The 22524-nt window shown below is 35.0% G+C and overlaps 3 protein-coding genes and 1 pseudogene across 3 annotated transcripts in view; 3 read left to right on the forward strand and 1 right to left on the reverse strand.

The window, feature by feature from the left end:
- Nucleotides 1-4221: 4221 nt before the first annotated feature.
- Nucleotides 4222-4340, forward strand: LOC149089458 (5S ribosomal RNA; annotated as a pseudogene).
- Nucleotides 4341-10066: 5726 nt separating this feature from the next.
- On the reverse strand, nt 10067-11130 carry bc10 (BLCAP apoptosis inducing factor bc10). Its single transcript, XM_089238716.1, has one exon. The coding sequence runs from the start codon at nt 10818-10820 to the stop codon at nt 10575-10577; it is 246 nt and encodes an 81-aa protein (XP_089094842.1). The 5' UTR covers nt 10821-11130; the 3' UTR covers nt 10067-10574.
- Nucleotides 11131-13451: 2321 nt separating this feature from the next.
- Elp3 (elongator complex protein 3) overlaps nt 13452-22524 on the forward strand; it is a 40114-nt gene continuing 31041 nt past the window's right edge. Inside the window, exons 1-2 of the mRNA XM_089238719.1 lie at nt 13452-13572; nt 15205-15291. Of these exons, the coding sequence (XP_089094845.1) occupies nt 15276-15291 (16 nt within the window). The 5' untranslated portion in view covers nt 13452-13572; nt 15205-15275. The remainder of the gene's footprint in view (nt 13573-15204; nt 15292-22524) is intronic.
- Nucleotides 13798-14833, forward strand: LOC149089461 (chromobox protein homolog 3-like). Its single transcript, XM_089238726.1, has one exon. The coding sequence runs from the start codon at nt 13798-13800 to the stop codon at nt 14380-14382; it is 585 nt and encodes a 194-aa protein (XP_089094852.1). The 3' UTR covers nt 14383-14833.

Here is a 22524-nt window from a genome sequence, read left to right on the forward strand (position 1 = left end):
ATGTAGTTCACGGGGAAAAAACGTTGAACATAAAATATATAAGATCTAAGATGAGTATTTATATTTTTAGTCAGAACTATCATAGTATAATTTATATGTTATGGAAGTTATATTCATTCACCAATTTAAGTAAAGAAAACAAATTTGAGAATAAGCTTTATTGAAAAAAAACGGGACAATTGTATGAAACCAGAATAGACAAAAATACAGGAATGTCCCGTAAAATACAGAACACATGGTATTGTGTTCTGTCATGCTACTTGTGCTGCAAGTTAGAGGTCCTTTGAATTGTCTTAGATATTTTACTGGTCCTCGGATTCAGAAAGGTTGAGAAACGCTGATGTAGGCTAATAAAAATTTGACTTATTGCAATAAGCCTGGATGAAACGAGGCTGTTTAATCAAACAATTGCAACTTTTCTAATTAGCCCAAAGGTGTTTGAACTCTTTATAAGAAAACCTAAAAAAGTGCCAGACTTATTTGAGAGTAAAATACTGTGCTTTCCTGAAAATAAGACCTAACGAAAACTGAGCTTCAGCTTGATTTTTCAGTATGCACATAGTGTATAAGCCATATCCCAAAAATAAGCCTCAGTTAAAATCATCCAAACAAACATTTTGCATGTCTTTTGCTATGACTAATGCATTAAATTATAAAATAGAAATAAATATTTTTGACATTTATACTTAAATTATAATACAGTAAAAGTCCATTATAATGCGAGCTCACATGGGATCCATAAATTTAACCCTGGGATGTTTCGTCCCCGGAAATTTTGCACCTGACATTTAGCCTGCCCTGAATGTACGAGTGACCAAATGATTAGGTAAATAAATTAGTGTGTAACTCGCTGTATGAGCATATGAGAGTTAGTGACCAAGTTGAGTGACATAATATACATAGGGACGAAATGTGGGGTGTGGAATATTTGGGGCTGAATGCCCAACTCACTTAGTTGCTCACCCATATGGCCAGGGCAGGCGAAATGTCTGGGGGGGGGGGGAAGTAAATGTCCAACTAACTTGATCACTCATACGGTCAAGGCAGACAAAATGTACCATGGTTGAAACGTCCCGGGGCAAAATGTTGAGAGCAGTTTTTATAAACCAGCTCACAAAATCACCGAACAATTAAAATTCTCAATTGCATGGCTTTATGGATTCGTTGATATCTTTTTGATAATCAGAAAGGTTTTCTTAGCATGATTTGTTGTGATGGAAGTGATTTTTCAGTACGCTTTAGTTAAATAAGTCTCCAGTCAGAGAAAGATGACCGTAGAGAGATAGACAGTTTTTTTGGGTGATGTGTAGATGGTAACATGCTTGTCTGGTTTGTAAGAGGGCCTGGGTTCAAATCCCAACAGAGACCAGACGACTTTTCTTTCCAAGTTCACCTTGTAATAATATCCAGAAAATATGTTCCCTTCATAAATGACCTTTGATGACCGGACACACCCCGCTTCTTTATAGATGACCATAGTCTGTTATTCAACTGGGAGTGGAAATAGGCAAATGAAGTCGTTGCATATCCCGTATGTATGTTTGGAAAGCATAAGAATAGGAAGAGGTGCTGGTGGAAAATGTGACTTTTTTTCTGTGCCCTCCTCGTTAGAAATAACTCAGATTGATGTTTAGGGGGAGCATGTGTGATAATTCATCCTTAGTTTAATTCTTGATGAAATACAAAAGGAAAAATAGGCGCAGGAATGACTTATCTCCCCACTTTTTTGATATTATTGTAAACAAACTATTCAAGGACTGTTTTTTTCTTCTGCCCTTAATATGTTGAAGAATTTTGTTTCCCTTAGGAAAGAAAAGTTAGCTTCCTGGAGGAGACAGCTAATTTTTCTTTCCTAAGATTCATATCGGTATAGCAACCAGAAAAATTGTTCCCAACATTCAAAAACCCTTTGTGCACAGAAATAAATGAGTACATAGAAAGAGCTTGAAAACTTTATCAAGCCCACCTTTCGATACATCAAATTTGCTAAATTAAAGAAATCAGAGGATGAATTCAAGAAAATTTGATCATGAACTCGCAAATTTTTGAAGAAAACAAAAGAGACATCACCTGTGAAAACAAACCCTAATGCATTTTTTGAAGCAAACATTAATTATAAGACTGGGTCTTATTCTTATTAAATAAATCAAAACTGGGTGCGGAGCAAAGTGATGAGGCCCATCCAGGCTCATTGCAATAAACTGGATTTTTTAATTAGATTATATAACATTTATATCAGTACAGTACACATTACGAGTACACCAAAGTGTTTGAAGGATTCACATAACTCTGCGAACAGTCAAAATCTGTCTCTTGGAGCTTATTACAGAAAAGAGAGAGACCTAGAGTACAATAGACGTCTAGTCACAGTGCTAGGTTCTGTGGAACCACCCAACCATAAGTCCAAGGAGGACACCTGCATGCACCTTTGTTGTGCTGCTTTTCCGAATTTCCCCAACAGTCATGGGCAGAGATACGGGGGGGGGGGGGACCTTCAAAGGTGGAATCGACTGATCTAATGTATATATGCAAATATGAATTATTTCCATCATCATCATCTTGCCCCCCCAGACTTCCAAGTCTATGACAACAGGTGGTGCCACTAGACTCACCAAAAAACCCCACCCACCACAAGAATTTTTCCCAACTGAAACGAAACTGCTAAAAAAAATACCAAAAACAGAATAGATACTGATCCGTCTCCCTTCACTTACAACAAATTCTTCCACTGTCTGATCAGTTTTATTGCTTTGTGGCTTTAGTCTGGAGCATGGTAAGATTTTCATTGGCTAAAAATGTTATCTTTTATTAAATTTACTTGCAAAGCTTTTATAGCTTTGTTTGGGGAGGATTTTTTAATGCTGATGCCAAAACTCAGCAGTACTTCCAGTCAGCTTTGTGGAGGTTGCAGCAGACACTTTCAGTTTGTATCAAACAAAGACATTTTTTTACCTTTCTCTGAGCCGCGCAAGTCCAATTCAAACCATAGAAGTCCTTTTACCCCATCCGGTTTTGTTTTTCTTTTGGGAGAGGCGAGAGGTGATTTGCCATAGGAATTAGAATGGACTATTGTTTGCATCCTATTTTCTTTATTTCTGAATGGAAGAGATAACACCCTCACCTCTCCTCACTTCAGTTTACAAATATATTTTGTAAACTGAAGGATATACGAGATATATATTTGTAAAATATTCCTTTTTTTTTTAATTTGGAAGCACATCAAGTTTCTATTTCTCAACTTGAAACAAACATTTACTCATGATCACAAGGACCTGTGATTTCTTTTGGGTCGGGTGGCACTGCAATTTTTGATCTGCCCCCCCCCCCCCTGTTTTGTTCAATGTTAGCACCAACGTGATTTGTATTCCCTCCATTTTAACAATACCATGCTGATACGAGTGACAATAACAATATCCATCGTTACAATGATGTCTTCTATCTTCACAACTTTTCTTCTTTTTTTTCAGTTTTCTTTCTAATCGTAAAGAAAGTATAGTTTATGAGACCAATAGTTTGTGTGTGTTTTCACTATCATTGTGATTTGACCTCCAAGATAGAGATGTTTTTAAAGCAAACGCTTTGAGACAGTGAAAAAATGCTTCCATTTAGTTATGCATTTGAGGTAATTAAAAGCCGGGAATATTTGGTACTGGTCTTTTTTGGGACGGTCATCGGCAATTGACATATGATCCAGGTTAGGGATCTTCAACTACAGGTCCGTGGGAATTTCCTGCTGGTCCGCTGGACATTTTGCCCAATTCATAAAGCTGTTAAATGTAATTTTAGATTTAATAAATATTATGCTGTCTCTAAATTGGTTCATATTTCTGTCTTGGCCATCAGCAGGAATGCAAATTATTTCTCCCATTAACTGTATATTATATCCTTTGTTATAACAAAATTTCATTATAAAGGAATTCCAGGTTATTCCTATCTAGAAGATTGGAAAAGTGTTCATTGAAATGAGATTTTCGCTATAACAGAATTTGTTAAAACGCAATTCAACTGTATATTTAAATAATTTCTTCCAACAAATTTTTTCCAGTCCTCAAATTACTTCTCTTATTTAATTACTTTTTTGGTCATTAAATTATTTCACCCAGTTATTTATTTTTTGACGGTCCACAAATTATTTCTTCCATTTCTGCCCAGTCCATAAATTAATTCCAAATTTCACCGGTCTGTGAAACTGTTCAACTACCTTCACTGGTCCGCAGATGTGCCAATGGTCATACCATGCTGAAAACACTGGTTCTCGCCTGATCACCAAAGTTAAGCAGCATTGGGCGCAGTTAGTACTTGGGAGGGTGCCCACCTGGGAACACAGCATGCTGTTGGCATCACTTTTTGTACTCGCTTTGGCAGTACATATACTAAAATTGGAACGATAGAGAAGATTCATCCACAGATGTGAAAAGCTTGAAGAATGCTGACTTAGACCACTTTCGATGGCATTCCTATTCATACTTGTAAATTTGAGCAGAAATATTTTTTCATTAAAACAATCTCTCATAAGGATTGGCTAGTTTTTTCTCAATGATTGATCATCATCCACGTATATATAACCCATCTGTATCAATTTGATCTTTTTTTAAGATATCTTTCTCAAGATAGAGTGGTTATATTGTAATTGATCATAGGAAAGCTCCCGAAAAAGTGATCATACATCAGATATATTGACCACTTCAAGCAACAGGCTTTTTGCAACGAATTTTGTGGTGTAGAATCCCCATAATCCAAGGTGAATGGGACCAAGGTCCTCTCAGATTATTGAAAACTTGAATTATCTGAAAATAAATAAGAAATGCTTTAAATGTAATACAAATACAAAGGCCAGACAAATGCCTAACGAGATGGCTGAAAAAAGATGCCCATAAAAAATATGGATGTCGAATACATATCTGAACTATATCACAAATATAGCAACCCAATAAGAGCAAACAAAAAACAGTTATGATGAAATGTAAATATACATACTGCCCATAAAAAATTATGGTTGTCTCATCAAAGCATCGATAGCTTCTCGATTTATCACAATATGTTTATCATCTCTTTTTAAACGTGTTGTGTTAGAATTCACGACCCCTGAAGGTGAGCTATTTCATTTATTCACAACCCTATTGGAGAAAAACTCCCTGCGACACCACAACCTAGAAGTTTCTCTTATGAATCGATACTGGTGTCCCCTTGTCGAAGCAGTTGATTGACAATGTATTAATAACTCATGGTGCATTTTATCCCCCCTGTTGAAAATTTTAAAACATCTCAATCACATTCCCCCAACATCTGCGCTCTACCAATGTAAACATTTTCAAAAAATCAAATCTTTTTATAGCTTAAGCCCTGTGCCATCAAGAACATGCATGGCTCTTCTCTGCACACCCTCGACCAAGTCAACGTCTCTCTGTAGGTATGGTCTCCATAGCCCAGCATCATACTCCAGTCCAGGACGAACTAATCCCCGGAAATTATATAAGCATATATCCAAGCATTCTATTCGATTTTTTAACCACCGCTGAACAATATTCAGAATACTGATTTTACTTTTAAAGAAAAAGACAAGCAAAAGCAGTACTAGCATACTTACTGTATTTTTATTCTTGAATAAGATATAGTAGATGCCATGTTTGAAAAATAGGGCTGGGTGTTGCCTAGTCCTAGGAAAAAATAGTAGGGTTCTTAGTGGAAAAAAAAATAGAGAGGGTTTCAAGATGGAAATTCAAAAGTTTTCAGTGCTTCGGGTTATCTGCAGAAACTCAAAATTTCGAGACTACTGTATCAGCGATGTATATGAAAAACTGGTTTTTTTGTTCACGTTAGAAACAGGAGGGAGAAAAAAAAGCGTGCAGATTTCTCTTTCGTGATCAACCACATTTTTCGTATATATATATATAGTAGAAAGAGACATTACACACGCGCGTGGAAGGGGATCACTAACCAGGAGTTTGGGACGATGGGGGAAAAAAAATTCCATTCATGAGGTTACAATGAAGCTTTGCAATGATGATAAAAGTGAAAAAAAAAACAGGGAGAGAGCTGGAACGTATTTCTTCCATTTGAGTTAGACCAAGATATCTCGTCCCTAATCATTACAGTGTTAATATGGAGCTATAAAGCTTTCCTAATTGTGTGAGAGCTATTGGGCAAAACAAAAGTGAATAACAACTATCAGTAAAATCAGACTTGAGAAAAGCTAATCTTCTATCAAACCAAACCGAAAATGATGGCTTGAATTCAGATAATACTCTATCGCCAGCAATTTCTTTATCTATATAACCTTGTCAATCATTCAATCAATAAATATCAAAGTTATAGATAATGACCACACAGATATGGGAATATGTGTGTGAGAGAGAGAGAAGATAAAATATCCAATCAATTGTTAAAGATCTCTGATAAGATTCCTCACATGGAATGCTGAAAGGGGCCATATGATTCAAAACATTGTTTATTGATAAAAGAAAATAGCTTCAAACCTTGAATTATTCTGGATTCAGTGCTACTCCAAATAATAACTTTGGAGGGATAATTTTTTTACAGGGTAAAAAAAAGATATCACCAGCTCTTGAAAATAGCTGGATTAATTCAGGGCTTGGCGAATCCCAGGCAGAGGCATATTTACAGGGGTGGGGGATAAGTGGGCTTTAATCCCAGGGTGACCAATTTCAAGAATTAGTGGTTAAGAAAATTAGAGTAGAAGAAGAGCGGTAAAATCATAAATATGCCTGCAGAGCAAAAGACAGGTCAATGAGCCACCGAAAGAATGACTCAGAAGATTCACAAGCACGTGAGCAATCGAAAGATTGACCTAGAGATAGTGCAAGCGCATGAGTGATAAAAAAAAGTGATATAGAAAGGATGTAAGGGTATGAGTGACCTAGAGAAAGAGGAACCAGATCAATAAACAACCAAAAAGAGTGAACTAGTAAGCAAGGAGCTAGGTCAATGAGTGACTAAAAAGAGTGACCAATAGAGTGTGTGAGAGTATAGGAGTATGAAATCACACGTGAGTTACTTAAGACAGCAAAGAATATAAAAAAAAACAACCAAAAGGGTGTTGAAACATGAGAGTGACCAAAAGAGTAGCCTAGTGAATGAGGAACAAAAAAGAGTAACCCATTAGAGTGTCTAAGCACATGGAGTGATCAAAAAAGATTGACACTTAGGGACAGAAGCATATTTCCAGAGGGGGAGACGAGCAGGTTAACATCCCAGGGTGAAAAATTTAGGAACGAGTGATCAAAAATATTGGAGTGAAATAAATAAAGGACAGCAAAATTTGTGTACAGTCCACAGGCTGCGAAACCTCTTATCCTAGGTCAAATGAAAAATCAGTATATATTGGTGCTTAGTATATTTTGTATACATACTTACTGTATCAACACAAGTGGGAATTTTGGGGGGGGGAAGATTTATGTCAGCATGTCTACGACATAGAAAGGGATATCGTCACCAAAAAATCATGAGGGAGGGGGTTACAACGGCATTATTTTGGGAAAATATCCTAAAAAAAAATGAAAACAGTCAAACCTCGTTCTGGTCCCTCAATACTACTTGATGGCAGAAATTATCAGAGAATGTATCTTCTACAAAAAATGTATTATAAAGGTTTAGCACAGCAATTCAATGTAATACCCAGTTTTCTTTATATTCCAATGTTATAGCCCAGAATTATGTGTGAAACGGTTATTAGATACAATTTCACTTGAACTGTTATATACTTTCTGAAATTTGAACATGAGGAAAAAAATTTGTTCTCAAAGAGGGTTTGACAAGAAAAATTAAGCGCCGGCTAAATTTCTTGGACACAAGCATTTTTTTTTAGAGAGAAACAATTTTTTTAAGGGTTTTCCACACCTTGATGACATTTCTTCTATGTTGTTTAAAAATTTACATAAATTCCAAAAATTTTATACTGTTCTCACTCTAATTTAGTCATCACACATAGAAAATTTTAGGCTGCAATGCCAATTTTTTTAGCTGCCATGCCAACCCGAGAGCATGATTAATTTTAAAGCTGTGAGGTTCAATTTTTCGAGTTTGCAGCCTGTGATGGTGCTATTGGGACAACAAGTTTTCTTCAATCACTTACTAATTTGGAAGTTAAAAGTTTGGAGTGACAAAATAAAATCATCTGAAATTATAGTCACATATCTACCAACAGAATGAGACAAATCCCAGACCACCGTGGCCACAAAGAAATTGGTATTAATTTCTTATGTGTGGTTGCTAAATTAGTCTGAGAATGCTAATATTTTTTGGAAGTTATACCATCATATTGTCCCTGTTTGTGCAAAATATCATGTGACGAAATCTAAATTTGTTAAGCAGCACTTAAAAGCATCTTTACATGTCTATCCTTGTTATGTAAAAATGTCATATCGGTCTCTCTCTTTGTCAGAAATATGACATTCTCACAGAACACAAAAACATGTGAAGATGCTTTTAAGTGGTATTAAAAAATATTTAAAAATTTTGACATATATGACATTTTGCATAAACAGCGAGATATCTACCAACATGATAGGGTATGCTATGTCCTAATTAAAGAAAACATTTCCATTTTATCATTTTCGTCACACCACTGTCATTTTCTGCACATGAGGGTTAATTAGACTGGGACCTACAATTTATTGAAGATTTCAAACAGCAGGCTTGTTTTTATACTCAGCAAGAGATTGGTGCACTAACCCCATGTGGGACTCCCTGCAGTAACAATTTTTTTTGCAGTCATGTCGCCCTTTCTGTGGAACCTGTGTCAGGAAAGTTTTCTGACAAGGACGAACCGGGTATCGAACTCACGACACCTCTAAACATTCTTTGATACTTCAGGTGAGTATCTTATCGACCTGAGCTACCACGCCCGACAAATTTTTCTAAAAATAAAAAATGTTTGGCTGTTTAAAATTTGTTCTGTCCATGGCAACCTGGGTTTTTGAAATCTCCACAACGGACATTTCCCACCAACAGACACTTTTGAAGTGTGTGAAACAATGTATCAACATATTTCGCTATATATTAACAGACACACTTCTTGTTAGTGGATAAAACCTTGTCCCACGTGTTCATTATCCAGAGGTTCCACTATATTGTTGTATAGGATTTTCACTGTAGTAAGAGGGGGAATTACAAGGTTTGTTCGAAAAGTATTTGACTATTATTTTTTGCACGTGAACCAATAAAGCTAAGAAGGCAAGGTTTGCAGCACATTGCACATGCTTGAATTTTTTCCTTTTTGCCGCTGATGAGTGAGGAAGTGCAAGTGGGTATTGTAGCATTTTTACATAAAAATGACAGGAAAAACTTGAATGCAACTGCATTAATTGCGATGGAGCTACCAATTGTGATGCAGGACCTCTTGGTAATGGTTGCGCCATGCGGTGCGCACTAGTGATGAACAATTCCACTGACGTAAAGAAAAAAGTCAACATGACTTTAGCATTGCATCTTCTGAAGACAAAATCGCCAGTCAAACTGGCATGAATGAATCCAATACTAACGCTCGCCTTGTCTTCAAGTTCTCAAATTACAATTCGATGTTCCTTCATCACCAGAGCCCTTATTTGGTCAACAACATATCATTTCTGGATGCTGAGGATCTACCAGAATGTGCTTTACTCCCTCATTGATGTGCAGCCATCTTTGAAGCAGTTCTATAACACTCCATTATTGGCGTGGTGTCCATTTCTTCATCTCCAAAGGTCTGTTGAATCTTGTGGATTCTTTCCACTTGAGAATCTCCAAACTTCACTCAAAATTTAACGCAGTAGTATTCGAGTTTCTCCTGCCATCTCATCAAAAACAAAAACCCAATAACGCTGACTTACACTCTCCCATTAAATGGCAGTTTCCTGGTGAATGGATGCTTCTGTAGGCAGGTAAAAATTAAAGCACATGCACTAAGATTGCCTACACACACATGCACCAAACCATGCCTTTCCCCCCTAGCTTCATTGGTTTATGCACAGAAAATTATGGTCAGATACTTTAGAACAAACCTTGCATACCATCACTAGAAGGAAAAAGTATGAAAAAACATTTGCATGTATCGACACAATGCAATAAAAACATATTAGAATACATTTATTGCCATGGTGAGCATTGACAATCCTGCTGGGAGAGATAGAATGGAAAAATACACACACGGAATGCATATGACCACAACAAATCAATAATAATCATTAAAGAAAAGAAGCCTCGAGTCGTGCCATAATTCCAAACCAGTAATCAGAAATAATCATTAAACATTTCATTATTGGGACAAATAACAAATATTTCACCAGTTTTTCCATATTGAAGAACATTAACCGGGTCGTTATGACTACAAAATAATTTTTTTCAAGCAAATTTATCAGCGCCATTGCACACACACCCATGGGAAGAACCAAGGTTTCACTTATATTCACAGATCAAAAACGAGGAAGGATCATGATATAATTTGGAAGAACTCTACAAACAAGACTCGGGAGCATTGCAATCAACATGAGTGGGGGAAAAGTATCGAACACACTTTTACTGTCATTTCATTTTTTTAATCTTTGTATTAAGCATCACGTCGCTCCACACCGGAGGCATCACGTTGCTTCACACTGGAGAGTGTTGCAATTTGTTAGCGCAGAGAAGATGCAGCTCCCCATTCCACTGTAACAAATGAGGAAAACAGCGGCTAGAAACACGAGGCTACATATGGTACATGGCTTGCGCTCCAGGAAGAATCCAGTCAAATAGAAAACCATGAACATCATGTGATTCTGCAGCAGAGCGGGATTCATCGGCTTCGGTATCAGCAGCACGGGAATCAACCACTGTAGGCAATACATCGTCGACGGCTGGCGTGTTGCGTGTCCTTCGCGATGAGGATCCTTGAGAATACGCCACTGGTATATTTCACATTTCACTGACACGCATCAAAATTCGGGGCGGAACAAAAATTTGAAAAAAAAAAAGAAATTGAGCAAATACAGATCAGGGCTCTGCTAACGGATCAACATCAGCTGCTGACCTCTAAAAGTCTGATCAGTTTTGTTAATTAAACTAAAAATATTCAGCTTTTTCAATGAATACCAGCTACTTCAGGGAAAATAAAAACTTTCAGCTGAAACTGCCTTTGAAACGACTTTACCTTCTCACGGCAAGCAGCAGTTTTGGAAAAAGTACGTTACGTCAGCGGCTACGTTCCATCTCTTAAAAATTCTGGCTGATTTTTCTGCCATCTTTGTGCAAAGTGTGACATCCATCCAGCTTATATTATTATTATTAGGCTGACCATATTTCCTCGAGAGAAATACGGGACATTGCGTTTCCAAAAACGGGAAAATACGGGACATCGCCAATTTTCACCAAAAACAACGCTAAATTCAAACAAAGTTGCCAAATTTTGTTGAAATTACGGAAAAATCACAATGGCGGGAAATGATGCAAATTGCAGTGAATTACAATGTATTCCACGAAAGACAAACGTTCAAGGCAAATGTGGGAGATTAATATTCTCATATATAGTTGTAATTATCGTAAAATAATTTATGAGTTGAAAAATAATGTCAATCTTTGACTTCATTAAAGAATAAAAATTCAAGTTGGCTTCGTGTAAATACGGGAAAAACTTTTGCCAAAAAGTCGGGATGGCCAAAAAAACAGAAAATACCGGGACTGTCCCGGGAAATACGGGACGTATGGTCACCCTAATTATTATTAATATACGAGTAATAACGACATCAGATATATTGCCGCGGTCACTTCACTCATCAACCAATCACGTTTTAGTTTATCTCTTCTTTCTTTTCTTGTTCATGTCACTTGAAAAAAAAAAATTGAGTTTAAATTTTAATTCAATCATCATGAGTAGAATGACCATACGTTCCCGTATTTCTTGGGACAGTCACGGTGTTTTCTGTTTTTTTGGCTGTCCTGACTTTTTAGCAAAAGTGTCCCGGTTTTTCCTGTATTTTGCATGAAGCTTACTTGAATTTTTATTCTTTATTGAAATCAAAGATTGAAATTATTTTCAACTTATAAATTATATTATGATAATTACAACTATAAATGAGAATATTAATCTGCCACATTTGTCTTAGTGAACGTTTTTTTTTTCGTGGAATTCATTTTAATCCACTGCAATTAGCAGTAATGCTGTATTTCCCTCCATTGTGATTTTCCCGTTATTTCAACAATATTTGGCGGTTGTTGGGGTTTGGCGTCATTTTTAGCGATAATTGGCGATCCCCCGTATTTTCCCGTATTTGGAATCCCAATTTCCCGTATTTCTCTTGAGGAAATATGGTCACCTTAATCATGAGGCTTTTTTGAATCACGTGATATCTTCCTCTTTCTTTGAGGGATAGACGAATCGTATCCATAGTAACCAATATGATAGCTTCATGCGTGACTCATGAAAGAAACAAATTTTAAGAAACGTAGAAATTAATTTTTTTTTCTTTTTGAGGACCGCTAGATGTTTCCAAAATTCTTTAAAGTTATCTATCAGCCTGTTCTTGCTTCAAAAAATGCTTAATTAAAGCTGCGGAATTTCTTCAATGTACTTTACGGGGCCCATAACCAATTTTAAAACATCCTAAACTACTGAATTGATTCAGTTAGATATTGTTGTTATAACAATACGAAGACATTAATTTTCACTTTCGTGCTTGAGAAGATATAGATTAAAATCAATGTTATTGCATGGATATCCAACTCAAAAATAGGTCTGGGTAATTATTTTATATTTAATTTTCTGAGCTTCATATCTCTAAGCGAACTTAATATTTAGAAAATCGAGAATTGAATTAAATTTTTAAAATTATTGATGTGGTGAAAAACCCACTAAATTTCCGCATTTCTGCAGTTAAAATCGGCAATTTTAACATTGATTTCTATGGGGATCATCTTGTGCCTGTCCCTTAAAGTGATGCTGATGATGATTATGACGTCTATATTAAAAAAGCCTCATTAGCATAATTTAATTTATAAGCTTCCCTTACCTTTTTTTTTGGAACAAAAAAGAAAAAAGGAGAAAAAAGTGGATAGTCATTCTTTTTCACCATATCACCCGTATTTTTCAAGACAGAATTATTTTTTGCATAATATTTAGTTGGGCTAACTCATCGTTTTAGAGCAAATGTTTTAGTGCATCAACTTTTTATGAATGCTAAATTTTAAATTTTTATTCTTTGATTCTTCATTAAATGCGAATTGTGCATCAATGAAGTGTCCCGTTTTATGGATATATGGTCATAAGGGTCGAGCTCCTGTGGAATTTCAAATGAAATTTTTTTTAAAAATGTTCATAAACAATTAGAAAAAAAAAAGATAAAATAATTTTTAATTAGGTTGAATTCAGTTAATAGTGTGAATTTTAGTTTTTGAAGACATTAAAAAAAAAGTTTTCAGTGTCGTCTGCGAAATGATAATTTTGTTTTCGAACGCAGACGAGAAGTGCAAACTTCTGCAACGGTTTTCCCTCGGAATAATTTCCAGTTTGCATTCGGTGGCAGCACGCAGCAGGAGCACGTCGTTCGTTACGGTTAAGCCTTAAATACTGCTGGGCGTTTCGGTGCATTGTTATTGAGTATTTAGGTAACTGTTCGATTTATTATTTCGTTTTCACAACCGCTTTCGTTATTACGACGAAACTGTGCTGAATCTAATTATTATTACGTTCCCGCGAAGCTTATTTTTTCCATATTTATATTTCGTTTCAAGGGGAAACAGGCGGAACTCGAACGCTTGCCGCCATTTCGTTGATAGACTGTCGCCATCTCTTGTGTTTCGTATTCGTGATACCGGTCGCCGTCTAGAAAGATGTCGAGTCGCAAGAAGGGTTCCAAGAAGGAAGTCGAGGAATACACCGTCGAGAAAATCCTCGACAAGCGGATGAACAACGGCAAAGTGGAGTACTTCTTGAAGTGGAAAGGATACCCGGACGAAGACAACACTTGGGAGCCGGAAGAAAATTTGGACTGTCCTGTCATGATCAAGGCTTTCGAGAGCGCCCTCAAAGCTAAAGCTGAGGGCAAAGCTGCTGGTACAGCGGCCCCAGTCGAGAAGAGGAAGACCGGCAGCGACTCGCTGACCAGTGACCAGTCCGGTGAGAAGAAGAGGAAACCAGACGAACGCCAGTTGCCATATGTGCTAAGCGGTGGTGAAGCCAACAGGTCTACTGTCATAGCTGACAAGGTGCCAGAGCGGATCATTGGAGCCACCGATTCAGCAGGGCAGTTAATGTTTCTCATCAAATGGGAAAACACAGATGAGGCTGAGTTGGTCCCCTCAACGCAGGCCAACCAGAAGTGGCCAATGATGGTCATCAAGTTCTACGAGGAACGTCTCACCTGGCACACTGGCAACAATGCAGATGAAGACCACGGCGGGGAGAATGAAGCATAAATTCGTTTACATGTGACTGTTACGGTACTCTTCCACTTTCCATGTTAACCGAGACGTTGCAGCAAGAGAAAAAGTTCCCGTCTTCTCGTTATCTAAGACATTGGATATTGGAACTTTTTTTTCACTTGTTATGTTACCCGCATATCTTTGGTGTGGTTTAATAACGAGGCATGCCAGTAACAATTATTTTTCTCGTGTTCATCGAATATTCTTTATCCCACACATTTCAATGTTCTGTAATGATTTCCTTTATTTTTTTTCCCGTTCTCTGCATTTATGTTTGTCGTTACTGTGTAGCTTTTTCTTTCATTTTCTCATGTAGTAGTAGGTTATCATTGCTTTGTAATTGCAAGTTTTGAAAAAAAAAAGTGTATTTCGAATTCATCATGTCAGCTGTTTTAGAACACATTCTTTGATTTTAATAAACAGTTGTGTGTGTTAAGAAAACGTGCCGATGTGTCGAGGATCCATTCCGTTTTATATTTGAGTTCAATTTTTTAGTTCCATGTTAGTGAGGAAATATTTAAACATTCTGGTTTGTTTTTCGGATGGGATTAAGCGAGTATGTTAATTGCAGGTTTATATTTCAATTAGCTTGCAGAGTTTATTGTGAAACAACTGTTAAAAAATATTGCTTGCTGATTCTCATTTGGAAAAATTCACATAAATATTTCATATTCTACACTTTTAATTTGACAAATTGATAGCACTTATGCACCTAACCAATCCTCAGCTATTACCACTAGCTAATAATGAATATTGTATGTCCATGCTTGTTTGGCTTAAACTCGTAAAATTTACACCTTAATTTCTTTCTTGTAGGAGCTTGTGGTAATGCTGAGATTGGTGTGATTCAATTAACTGAACTAGGTGTACAAGAATAAAAATCAAGAATGGGAAAGAGTAAAGGTGAATATATTTAATTATGTTCATAAGAACTTAGTAAGTGTCATGATTGGTCTTGAGATTTTTCAAATCACAAATTGACTGCTTCATTCTAGTTTTTAATATTATAGCTTGTGTCGTTTGAGTAATTCGAGCTCAGTGTTTTTATGGCCCTGTTTTTTTAAAAAAGGGTAATAGCTCAATTTTCTGTTTTGACGCATCTGCATTTAAAGATTTGTTTTGTATGGGACTGAATGAGAATTGAGTTTATTTAAATTGGTGTTGAGTTCTCATTCACCCATTCTCGTGGTGTAAATGTAATTTTTAAAGAGGCAATAACTCGGGAAATTATATTTATGAACTGGGCTGTTGATTTTGATTGAGTGGATTTGTTTTAAAATTATAATTCTGATTACGTTGACTGTGATAATGAATATATTGGGTATAGCAGCACTTCTCGAACACAAAGCATAGTCTTATTATGTCATGCACACAGCACTTTCCATCGTGTATTAATGTATCTAATTCTCCCATGGGTATTTTAAGCAGTAATTGAACGTCACAAGCCATGTTTGATTACAATGCTTTGCACAGTCTTCGTATTTGGCAACTTGGCCACAGCTATGAGCTGCTGCGAGCTTCCGAAGTAAAATTCACGGTAAACTTGTGTATGTTGCTGAACCATCTCTGAAATTTAAAAAAAAAAATTGAATATTTACTGTTTCATGTATAAGTAAGGATGGCACGAAATTATCAAAAATGTCAGCCGGTCTCTTAGCAGGAAAAGGGATTTATGTCCTTGACATAAAGTGAAAATTACATTATTTTGAACACATTTTGTGAGGGAGAGAAGATACCCAATGTGTCTTTTACTGAAGTCTATTTTTTCCCGATTTGTGAAGCCTTGCTTGTTAGGTTATAGGTTGATTCTCTTGCCTCTATTGATACCAGGGTTGGCAAGGTTTTGGACAGTACGGTAAAAACCACGGTTTTTACTGTAATGTCCAAAAACCCTCCTGTCCTAAACTGTCTGAAACCTATTTATAACTGCAAGTGAAAAACTTTGCAATTTGATACAATTCAAAACAGTATATGCAAAGGGTTGGAAACGAGTGTAAATTATTTTTCATTTTATAAATTTTTTGTCACTTTCTGAATGTTTTTTTAATTTGAAAACAATACAGGGTGTTTCAAAAAGTTAGACCAAATATTAGAGAGGTAGTGGAATACCCATTTCAGTACAAGAATATTAAGAGCCATGATTTTTTGCTGTGAGATCAGAAATTAAACTGACTAGAGGTGTGCAACAAGCACCCATTTTCAGGGCTCCCACTCGTACTTGTTCGGGTTTGGCCTACTTTTTACCACAAATTCTATCAACAAAATTTACGTAATTGATTTTAATTGAGCAGGGAATCCTTGATATATTGCCAAATATTACAAATGTTGGAGATTACAATTAATGATTCTGCCAAAGCAGAAATTGTATCGCTTTAAAGGTTATTTGGGGATGAGGTGTATGTGGACCATTTGATTTATTAGTTTTTCATTTGCTTAGTTTGAGGGTTCAATAAGTATAATAGTCATTAAAAACTTCTGCTGGTTGAAAAAAAAAAAAAAAAAAAATTGTATTTATTACTCTTCATGGTCTTGGACGGTAACTAGCATTCATCATTCAAAATTATGGTGCAAATAGGTGAAACAACAGTTTGCATTACAAAGCAGTTATACATAGGCCTATTCTAAGTTTGGTGGTTCTGATGCTACCCAATAGCATTCAGTTGTCTTCTGTATTTTTAAGGCATGAATAGGCATAAACAATATTTACCAGAGTTGGCAAGATTTTGGGTAGTACGGTAAAATATAAAATCGTATTGTCCTAAGCTGTCCAAAACCTCATATTTATAACTAAGTGAAAAACTTTGCAATTTGATGAAGAGGTAACTTCTATAATCAAATAAACTTTATATTATACAAATTATATTATAATATTAAAATTACATTAAATATAAAATTTTGAAATTCAGAACAGTATGTGCAAAGGGTTATATGACTGATATCAGGTTATCAAGCAATTGAAACTGAACTGTCTTGAGGTTAGATATCAGATTTATGAAAACATAAAAGATACAAGAATGGGATAAAAAGTTGTTGCATGGAAATCAGAAAAAAACAATAGATATGACTACAGAATGAAATTAAACTTGCGTAATAATCGAGCACTAATAATCAAGCGCAGCTGCACCTTTTAACATTTGATATAACATAACTAATTTAGCTGCCCTATCTGTGCCAAAATGATTTCTAAGATAAAATTTGAAAATATTCTTTCAATTCATGCATAACTTGGGCGACATGAAAATAAAAAAAAAAATGTGTCAAAGACAGTCTTTTGATAAGCCTTCCAGTGTTTTTCGTATTGAATGATAGAATTGCAATTGTATGAATTGTATTGTATTGAATGATAGAATTGTAAATATAGCTTGAATTTATTCGGTAAAATATCTCCTAGCCTCATAACCGCAGCAATTTAAATTTAACAAAAACTTTGGGTCTTGAAGTCTTTTATCATCATACAGGCGTAATCAGTGTTTGTGAAATTGTGTTTTGTTAGTCATGAGTAGGTGCTACATAGTGGCCTCATTTTCTTCAGATATATTTTCCTTTATTTATAATTAGTTTTTAAAAATTGAAAATGTAAAATAGAAAGATCTATGTATTTAAAATTTAAAAAAAAAAGTTTGAGAAGTCAAAACAGAACAATTTGTATCAAATAAACACTACACCATTGATATATATTCACATCATTATATTGCTATCTAATAAAAAATAATATTTATGTTGAGTTTCACAATAATGCAATGATTATAACTGTGACTATGCATATATGGTACCTTCAGTATAATATATTTTTTATAGAAAAGTGTTTGGAGAGATTCGGCAGGGTTTTGGACAATCACTGTACTAAATACAGTACCTGCTTCATAATCATACATGAAAAATAAGATGTGGAGTAGAAATAACATTTATGACAAACTGAAAACAGTGTTAACAGTTATATATGTGATATTAATTTACTATCAGATTTCCAACTTAAAACCATCAATTTGGTGAAAGTTTACTTAGGAAAAAAAACAAATGACACCTTTTTGAAATATTTTTAATTTAGTTTTATTTTCTGCTAGAATTTTTGGTAATATGTTAGTATCATGAAAAAAAACAAAAAATCCAAAAGGTTTCCACATAACATTTTGAAACTTGGAGGTTTTAGAGAGTTTCAGACAGTTTATCCCGTGTGTCCTGTCCAAAACCCCAACCCTGATTGATACCTTATTCAACTTGATGCACTATTTCTGAATTGGTAAGATATTTTATCACCTTAATAGAGCCTCTTTGTTTTGGCAATGACTAGTCCAAAGTATAAAAACTGGTGAACGTGTTATACTTTTCCTATATTTTTTTCTATATTTGTCTTGCCTTGAACCTGACTTTCAAAAAGATGTGGCATTATGTAGAGGGTTTAACAATTTTCAAATTTTTCTGGCAAGGATTTTTCATAATTTTGTTTTTACCCAGGGCTCAAAATCACAATTGAAGTGCTAGAAAATTTTTTCAGGACATAAGCAATTCATGTTGATATATCTATGCTGGAGGTAAGGGCACTGTCTATTTTTATCAATCTTGGGATAATGCTATTAATTTTCTGTAATTTTGTTGCACTACTTTAGGTATAGGGCAATGTCCTTTTTCAGGTAATAATAGCATAGCTGCCATGTCTCCGGGAGGTTTCTGAATTTCTGCTCAATATCTCCCGAACTCCCAAGGATTCCATAATCCAACAATCCCAAATTCCATAAGAATTTACCTGAAAAACAACTTCATAAGCGTTATGTAAATTCATTTTGTCAAATCACAAAAAAAAACTATTTTTGTGAGTAAACAAAATTTGATAATCAGCAAGCGTCAATCTGGCTTTTTGAAATTCAAAGTTGGCATGATTGTGTGCTTTATCCATATTTCCGGTTTTGGGTTCGACAGATTTTTTTTTTTTGGTTCACAGATTTTATTTTTGAAACATAATTTATCCCAAGGACTTTAATCTACTGCTTGGTCATGATTAGCGATGGTGAATATATTTGTATAAAATTTCCCTATTAATAAAAAATCCTTAATGTTTTAAAAGATCCCTATTACACACATATTTTTGTGCAGAATTTGGATCAGTGTGAAAACCTCCCGAATGCTCATTTTCTAAAGTTGGCAGCTATGTAACAGATATTCATTTTATAAAACAAGTGAGCTCCATAGAAAGTCGTCCTAAAAAAATATTTTTAACGACACTCCTGTAAAATTTTCCTTTAGGCATATGGTGCCCTTTACCTCCAACATACGATAGATTACTTTGACATGAATCCCAAAATTTGTGTTCTGAAAAATATTTGGCAATCCCAATTTTTAGTTGCTACATGCTATTGCCAAGTATGAAATATGAATTTATATATGTTCAAAACAGTTCAAAATAAAACGACAATTTGATTAAAATTGTAAAACAAATGAAAGGTAATTTGATTATTTGACCCTCGACTGGTATTTGCCTAGTGGTAAGTAAATTATCCCAACGATCGAACTCTTGATGAACATTGAAGGCAAGAAAAAATGTTTTCAAGTGATTTTTAGTGTTGCTCTGAAGACAAGTGTGTTTGGAATGGTAACCTTTGTGAATTTGATTAAAAATTGTTGCTTGAATAGTAAACCCTATTGGTTAGTTTTCATTGAGAAGTTCTCAATATACGGCAGGGCTGGACAACAAAAAAAAAAATTTAGTGCTAGATAAATTTCTTAGGAGCCAAGCAGTTTTTTCCAAGAAAGTCCTAAATATATTTTTGACCTCTCCGAGACGTAATGACTTTTTGGTATCAGAAGATAAATTGATTAAGGAATCAGAAAATTTTGTCATTCTTAGCCATTAATTTAGCTATTATGTATAGGTCCACATACGCTGTTTACAATGGTGAACTGATTGTGGATTAGGAGCACAAGTTCTTATTACTGTCTTGTTTGTACATTTCCATCGAACTCGTACCATCGCCCATGGAGGCTGTTTTGTTTTCCCTGTCTTAAAAAAATTCTAGTGATGTGTGTGTGTGTGTGTGTGCGCGCGCTAGCCCTGCAAACTGTTTTTTATTTTTGTTATTTTTCCAGTTTTTATTCATTTTTAGTTTCTACAGACTTTTTGCCCACCCTATATATAAAATTCAACGCTTCTTTGGAAATACACTAAAAAAATTGATAGTGCCATAAATATGGAAATGTCCCATAAAATAATGGGTGATATAGTCAAACTAGTAGTAAGGTTAAACAAGGATGAGGAACTGATCAAATTTCAAGTTGCCTAATTTTCCCAATTGAATACAGTAAACCCCACTGTTTAAGAAAAATATTTTTTGTGCAGTGGTGGAAAGAGCTGAAGATTGCTTTCTAACCTTAGGTATATATAGCATGAATGTTAGTCAGTTTCCATTAGAAATGCCTGCATAGTAATTAACGGAAACTAATTTTTTATCATTACACCAAATCTCTCCAAAAAATTTTTTCGCAAGCAAAAGATATTCTGCCAAATAAATGAGTGTAAACTGCCAACGTCGTCAACTAGTATTAAATCCCCAATATTGTAAAATAACTGAACAGTATGTGATAACAGGGCCGTTAAAGGGCCGTAAGCAAAAGATATTCTGCCAAATAAATGAGTGTAAACTGCCAACGTCGTCAACTAGTATTAAATCCCCAATATTGTAAAATAACTGAACAGTATGTGATAACAGGGCCGTCTTAAGTGTATCATGGGGTCCCGGGTCAAGCGGTTTTTCTGAGACCTTGCGTGATAAATCCTAGAAAATTTCAACGGTACCTCATTTTTGTGAGGCCCCTCTTCTCTTGTGGCCCCAGAGCCGTACCCAGGTGGGCACATGCGTTAAGATCACACTGCATGATAAGACACTTCGTAAGACTAAGTAAAAAATATTTTTCATAGAAACATTACAGCTTTATATACGCCATATGTAATTTTTTATGCCTAACTTTACTTATGTTGAATTTTACAATATTAAAAGACATTCTCTTGAGTAAAAATGTAATTATCTAACTAAATTAAAAAGAAACGCATAAATGTTTCATGAGAATCTGAACCCCTTTGTTGTCATACTAAGATGAAAGTTATTAGATGAGTTGTTTTTGTGCTGAATTAGCTGAAAGAGTTAAAAACTGACTTCTTTAAAGCTATATAAACAGCTACTTTATTATGGGGAAATCTTGCACTATGTAACTCCATTTTTTTATGTTGGGAAACCAGCCTCATTTCCCAGTGACTTGCAATTAAATAGGACAGGAAATAACACTTTTGTTTTACACTTTGCTTTTGAAATCGGGAGAAAGTTTTTTTGTAATATAAAGAGGTCCAATACCTGAAAAGTATGATTATGTGAGTTGTAAAGCAGGGTTGGGTTTTTGATGTCAAAAACTGGTTTAAACCATCAAAAACTGTCAAAACCCTAAATTAATGTCTTTTAATAATGTTTTGAACACAATAGGTATATAACATGATGAAAAACTTACTTTTTTTGCATATTACAATGTTTTATTTTCAAACATTAATTTATTAATGTTTCAATAATTAAAACAAAATGTTAATAATTTGCAATTTTGAATTTTTCAACATAAGAGTTTAGAACATATAAAATATATATGGTTCTTGTGTTCAATTTGCTAAGCAGAATAGAGCTGTTTATTCAAAATATTTATAACCGCATCAGGGTTAGGTTTTTGACCCCAGAAACTAATTTGGTATTAAAACTGTCAAAAACTTACTGTCAATGATGTCAAATAGTTTTTGTTACCCCTGATTTTGTTAACCTGATAGATGTGTTAAATAACAAAACACTTTTATGTAGATTGAAGGGTTTTATATTCCGAATTATAATTACTGAGGGAAAATACCTATTTTGATATTTTAAATTTTCTGATCCGCCCGAAATTTTATTCCCTATAAAAATTCTCACGCAGTTTGTGTTAATACACTCATTATAATAAACTCATTTATTTTCCCCTAAAAATTTCTTAGCTCAGTGTTTATAAATTCACAGAGTTTTAAAGAGTATTTCAACCAAAGCAGAGCTGATGGGACTGATACCCAAAGCATTTTCTTTTGCATGTTTGAATACAGCTTCAACTGGAAAACCATTGCATTATAGATGCTAGTAA

Source organism: Pholcus phalangioides, unplaced genomic scaffold (genome assembly GCF_987345545.1).
Source record: "Pholcus phalangioides strain wild (caught in Gottingen) unplaced genomic scaffold, Ppha-v1.0 ptg000002l_1, whole genome shotgun sequence".
NCBI lineage: Eukaryota > Metazoa > Arthropoda > Arachnida > Araneae > Pholcidae > Pholcus > Pholcus phalangioides.